The sequence below is a fragment of the Thunnus albacares genome, chromosome 11 (assembly GCF_914725855.1).
Source record: "Thunnus albacares chromosome 11, fThuAlb1.1, whole genome shotgun sequence".
NCBI classification, from domain to species: Eukaryota; Metazoa; Chordata; class Actinopteri; order Scombriformes; family Scombridae; genus Thunnus; species Thunnus albacares.
The window spans coordinates 20,134,096-20,140,474 of record NC_058116.1 but is presented as its reverse complement, the minus strand read 5'-3'; the positions used below and the strand labels follow the sequence as shown (position 1 = coordinate 20,140,474).

The window sequence follows — 6,379 nt, the reverse complement described above, 5'->3', positions numbered from 1 at the left end:
TTTGAAAAGCCCATACCAGAGATAATCTATTCATACATGCTCCAGAGCCACTGACAGAGCTGCCAGGCTACAGTTAGATCAACAAACTCAGCCGGCTGATGGAGACGTTCTCTCTCAGCGTACACACGCTTTCCCTCCGCTAGCGTATGAGGAATGGAAGTCACAAAAATTAAACAAGAAACACAGATGTCATAAAAATTCTTGTGAAATGAAAAAAAATATTCATTTTGATTATGAAAATCCCTTTGCAGTGAAAGAACATCAGTCTGCGGAAAGGCTTGAGCTCATTTTGATGTGGAAATTGGCGAGAGAGAAAGAAAATGAACTACTTGACAATACTGTGGTGAATGATGTGATTATATAGATTATTTTTCAAGGGCCTTCAACTACAGCATCAGTTGATGTTGAACATCTCTGACCCTTGGGACTGCACAGCATCTGCACTCTGTATGAAGGAGTAATTCAAAGTAATCCTCATTCTGTTTTGGTTTAGGCTGAATTAGTCTGAGATCCGTCATGCAAATTTTGTGCCAAATCACACTGTGCCCCTGGATAAATAGGACACACAGAAAACAAACAAGGAATACTCTTAACAACTACAGTATGTTGTCATTTTCCCCACAGCAGCAATATTCTATCAAATTGTAAAAAGTTATTAAAATGATACTGAGAGGTATTCTACACAACTAAACAAGATAACTCACAATATTTTGCTTATGTGTCGCTATACAAGTGTGTAAGCAATATGCGATAGTCTTCAATGAAACATCACAATATTATCTGTGTAACTAAAGACACAAATACAATTGCAAATTTAAGAAGCACAAATTAATCCGATTATTTATGAGCTGTCATTTTCAAACAGCCAAATATACACAAGTCCCAGGATTGAAATGCATAATAACCGTAAACTGACATAAAGCTGCAATTCCAGAGATTTCAAATGTCTATATTGTATAAAGGAAAAAGCAGTATCAGTACTACAATACATGCTGCATTAGAATTACAACAGAGCCTATCCGGTGGGTGTTAGTTACATTGTAGTGAAGGCTTAAAATATTGAATATATAAATATCACCTTTTAGATATTTAACCATCTCCAAATGGTTGCAAATCTTTAGAGATTTACACACACAGATGCCTGCATGATAACACTCGCTTTCTCAGCTTGTTGAACATAATACAAATCAGATAAATCTGTAAACATGCTGGGCTGACCTTTACTCATCCAACAAAAACACAGTGGTATTAACTTGTGTTCAAAATCAATTTTAATTGACTTTTCATTGTCATACGAACACACACGACATTTCTTCTGTATCCCAGAAGTGACCCAATTGTCATTATACTGCACACGTGTGCACGAGTGTTATATATAATCTTTCATATGTTACATATTTACAGAAGCATATGTATGTCTGCATTTATATTTGTTTTTACATAAGGCACAGGCTACCAAAACACAACAGGCTTTGCATCAAGGTACAGACAGTATATTTGAAGAAAAAAGTTTCCAGAACAGGAAGCAGCAGAAATCTGAAAAACCCTTATCCTTTTACATTACATCAATGATGTCCCAATACATTCAGATGCAGGAGTGTCCACCTACCTGTAGTAAATAAGAAGGGTTTCTGCCAGTAAAGTTGCAAGTTCCGATCTCTGAAGACAAATGTGTTTGGGCAGGTTAAATGAGTAATGAGTAAACACAGAGCATACCCAGTCAAGCCTTTCCTGGGTGAATAATGTTTTTTAAAAAAAAAGTATCTTGAATGTCATCAACTGCAGAGAAGCTGCAGTTCACTAGAGTTGTAACTCAAGGCGGGTGCTTCCATCTGTGACCCGCCCAGAGCATCCTGCCCTCTGATCTTCAGGTTGACAAACTTGATTTTCCAGCTGTTTTTCTCCAGTGGGGAGCGGATGAGGCCAAATATTTGCTCAAAGATACCCAGACAAGCTGTATCTCTGTGGATGGTCCCAGCCACGGCCACCAGCACCAGGCCGTGGGGGGAGGCCAGCGCCTTGAGGCCCCGAGGCTCCAGGTTGGGGCTGAGAAGGAGGCGCTCTTCCTTGGTCAAGGCCAGGAGACGAAGGCTAACCAGTTCAGCACCCAGGAACTCCTCTGACTGTTCGCTGCCGGCTCTGAGGAAAAAATGTACAGCTCTGTCATGAGAGTTTGGTTTGGGGTTGTAGTTGTAACTAGTGAAAAACACAGGTCAAGTTCAAGCAGCCAAGTGTAGAAGTTTATGAGATGATTGCATCTTTTGTATTATTCTGATGGCTTATGTTTTTATTTGCCACAGTGTTTTACTTCAGAAACTGAAAATCTAAAATAGAAATGCTTAAATTTAAAACTTAGAATTTAAAGTTGCAGTTAATGTGAAACAGAGCTGCTAGACTAGCTCTGCACTGACTGTTCATATCACACAAACATTGACAAACTGCATCCCAAAATTATCCTGGCTGCCTGTCAAAACCAGACTTCATCTAAATATCCTGTTGTTTATTAGGAAATTCATCTTCTCAGGCTTTGTTCCAGCTTAAATACACTAGTCAAAAACATGAGCACTCTACTAAGAGTCAGTTGTATCTTCCAAGACCTACAATAAATTCCTCAGATTGAAACCTTGTACAAAACTACATCAAATAAACGTCTAATACAAAAAGTATCAAACTGCGAGTGAAATATATATCAGTTAAAAGGATGAAAAACTGTGAACATGTACAGTGCATCTTGTCCTGTGTATACTTGTTTGTACTAACGGATCCCAGGAGGATGAGCGACTGTGTCAGTGGAAACTAATGGGCATCCTCCTGGCAATAACAATAATAAACCTCAACACACTTTAATGAATTCAGGAGAGACCAACACATATCAAACATGTTGCTCCCTTCCATGCAGTCTTTCTTCAAACCAATTTGCAATAAATAAAAACCTGCCCAAAATACATAACTGCTGTGACCACCAAGAGGTAAACAAACCACACATTACCAGCAGCAGTTCCATGTTGATAACAAAATTATATATTTAAAATGTTTCCATCTAATTGTTAATGATGTTATTACCTTGAGAGGAGGTGCAACTTCACATCTGGCCAGAAGTGCTTTGGTCCCCAGTCCTGAGGTTGCTGGCCCAGTGAGGGATTCTGACTATTCAAGAGCTGGAAGAACCACTGGCAGAACTGTTGTCCAAGGACCAGCGGGTCAAAGCTAGCCTCAGTCTTCATGTCTGTGGAGACAGATGCTGTTTCTGTGGACTTTCTCTTTCTGTTGTCATCTGTCTCTCCTGGAAGGCTTTTATCAACCACCACCTTAAAGGAATGAGAAGTTACTGGTATATTCAAATAGACTGCCAAGTTGTACCTGAAGTACTATTTAGTCGACATGTTTCAATAACACATCTTCAAATGCTAATACTTGATGTTTTCTCTTGTAGGGAGACAACCTCTGAAACACTATTGTGGAGAGAGCAGTATGTTGCAACAATTACTCTAGGGGGAAAAAAGAAAAAGCATACTTTCTGACTGCAACAAGAACATTTTAGTGAACAGATGTTTCCATCCAACAAGGATTTTTTTGTGGGTGCACAAGCCAAAAAGTTCTTCCTTATATAAAAGGTTTCTTCATTGGTAAAACAGCAATAGCTGGTGCCTCAATTAAAAAATACAGATAAATCTCCTCTCATATTACTGATTAATGTTTTTAAATAACGATTTAAGTTCTAGAAAAATATCAAGATGAAAATATCTCCATCAATGTGTTAAGGAGGAGAGGAGTCATATTATCCATATCTTCTAATTAATAAACTTTATTACACTAGCATGTATGTACTAGTAAATTCCAAATACATAAAGCTGTCCACAAAGCTGCTTCAATGGAGTCTCAAATTAGTATAAGTATTAGTATATATTAGTATTTGTATTAGTATCCTAAAGAATTACACGTGTGTTATAGCATATGTTTTACCACTGTCAAACATGCTTTCTGAATTTCTGTTCAAGGTGAGTCAACTACATTATTATGTCAATTTTTTTTCCAAAATTGTGATGAGGCAACTGAGCCAACAGATTCTTTTTTTTTGAATGATTTCAACACTAAAAATATCTGGGAACTGACTTTATTTCCTATGAAGACCTGTCATTAGTCATAAGCAGTACAATTAGCCATTTCCAGCTGTTCTGCAGATTAGGACCACAACGATTATTTTCATTATCAATTAATCTGCCAATTACTTTCTCGATTAATCATTTTGTCTATAAAATATCAGAAAATAGAGAAAAATGCATGTAATAAACCCACGTTTCGTTATGTCTCATCAACAGTCCAGAACCCATGCGTATTCAGTTTACTGTCATGTATGACACATAAAAGCTTTAAATTTGAGAAGCTGCAATAAGTTTGGACTATCAAAATAGTTGCCAATTCATTTTATGTTGATCTACTAATCAATTCATTGACTGATCATTGCAGCTCTACTACAGATAAGTTTAAAAGGTTTTGGAGGATAACACCTAACTGTATGACAACTGATTTAAAGTCCCCCTTCACTCAAAAATACATATTTTGCTTATTGTCACCTAAGTTGGATGTTGGATGTATGTGCAGAATTTGACATTCTTCAAAAAGATATTCCCTAATTTGGTGTTTTGATGATGGTGGTGGAGATGTTCATAGGTGTTCAGTTAGCTTGAGATCTGATTCTGATATGATTCACATCATTTTCATACTCATCAAACCATTCAGTGACCCCTCGTGCCCTGTGAATTGGGGCATTGTCATCCTGTTAGAGACCACTCCCATCAGGTTAGTAATGTTTCATTGTAGGATAAAAGTGATCACTCAGAAGAACTTTGTATTGATTTGCAGTGACCCTTCCCTCTAAGGGGAGAAGTGGACCCGAACCATGCCAGCAAAATGGCCCCCAAAGCAGCCACTGGATCCTCTCACTGTAGGGGCCAAGCTTTCAGGCCTGTACCGGTTTTTCCTATATATTGTTATAAATCCATATATTCAACCATGTCAATATATTGGGGCTGCCTGACTCTGCCTCCTGTCCCTACCTTCCCAGAGGACCACAGCTCCAGCGTCCTCTTCACCAGCTGGTGTTTCTCGCTGCTCGGGGGCATTACCACCCCTTCTTTGGCCAGGTACTTGAATATGAGGTCACGATAAACTTTCTTTCTTCTCAGGAGCTCCTCAGCATTTTTAGTGAAGGACAAAATTGTCTCTGTCGCCTCTATATAACAGATTAACATACGGTGAAGGACAATTTGATAACTTCATTACCTGAACTTACTTTACTTTAGGCCGAGGTGACATGACATCAGAAAAAAAACGGTTTATATAGCTAAGCTAAACAGCCTATTTAACATTTTATCAACCAATAATTTTACGTCCTGAACATACGTGTTTGTCGTTATGTTGGAGGTTACGTCTTTAAACATTATAACATGAAACTAACGTTAGCTCAGTGGTATCCTGACTTGCTCTATGCTATCTGACACAGATCGAAAACATACCTGTAATATTCTCCACGACTATCATCTTATTCGTAACCGTGTCACTAAGTGAAAGCAGGTCTTCATTTGACATTAAGTTCAGTATCTTTTTACATCCAGCACGCTCTTTTTTTGACAGTCCTGACATCTTTGATACAGTAGCTCAATTTTTAAGCGCCTCTCTTCAGCCATTCATGTCCTACTGGACGATGTCCGTACAGGAACAAGTCAGATGGAAAAGGTTCCGCGCAAAACCATGGTTGCCACGGTACTGCCGCGTTCAAGTCACATTAGAATTATCGGAATTAAGAGAACCCGACTTGTAAATGGATGTTGACTGTTGTCAACTGTTTTAATCCCAGTTTTTCAGTGTTAATTATGTTTGATTTTCACCTGTTTTTTTAATCATTCTAAATAAATACATTGAAATCATTAAGTCTGCAATGCCCCAACAATTTGCCTACACATAAAAAACTGGCTTTTCATTACACACTGGTGGTAGAGGTCCAGAACTGACAGGGCACTGGGGCAGAGGGCTCAGGGCAGGACCAGTTCTGGGAGAAAAGCCACAAACAGCATAAATACAATATGTCATATTCTCTGATGCGTCTTCTTGTATAACTTCTTTCTACTGGTATGACTTAACTCTTCTTTGGTCAGATATTTGTTATAGTCTACAACTGTCTATGGTTTTTATTTGCCTTACAAAAAAGAGAAACGTTCATCCAAGACAACTGGCAGATTATAGTTTCAAGAGGAATCAGTCTGTTGTGGTTTGTAATGGTAATTGTGATTATGTGTATTATTATTTATAGTCTTCTTCTTCATTGATTTTTAGAGCCGGTTTGCATGCAAAATGTTGCATTATCGCCTTCTACTGGATT

General features: G+C 38.2%; 1 protein-coding gene across 1 annotated transcript; it reads right to left on the bottom strand.

Moving 5' to 3' along the window:
• Positions 1-933: 933 nt before the first annotated feature.
• Positions 934-5,722, bottom strand: c11h3orf38 (chromosome 11 C3orf38 homolog). Its single transcript, XM_044366843.1, has 4 exons — positions 5,517-5,722; positions 5,058-5,233; positions 3,064-3,308; positions 934-2,139 (listed from the first exon to the last, which is right to left on the bottom strand). The coding sequence occupies exons 1-4, from the start codon at positions 5,641-5,643 to the stop codon at positions 1,776-1,778; spliced, it is 912 nt and encodes a 303-aa protein (XP_044222778.1). The 5' UTR covers positions 5,644-5,722; the 3' UTR covers positions 934-1,775.
• Positions 5,723-6,379: the final 657 nt, after the last annotated feature.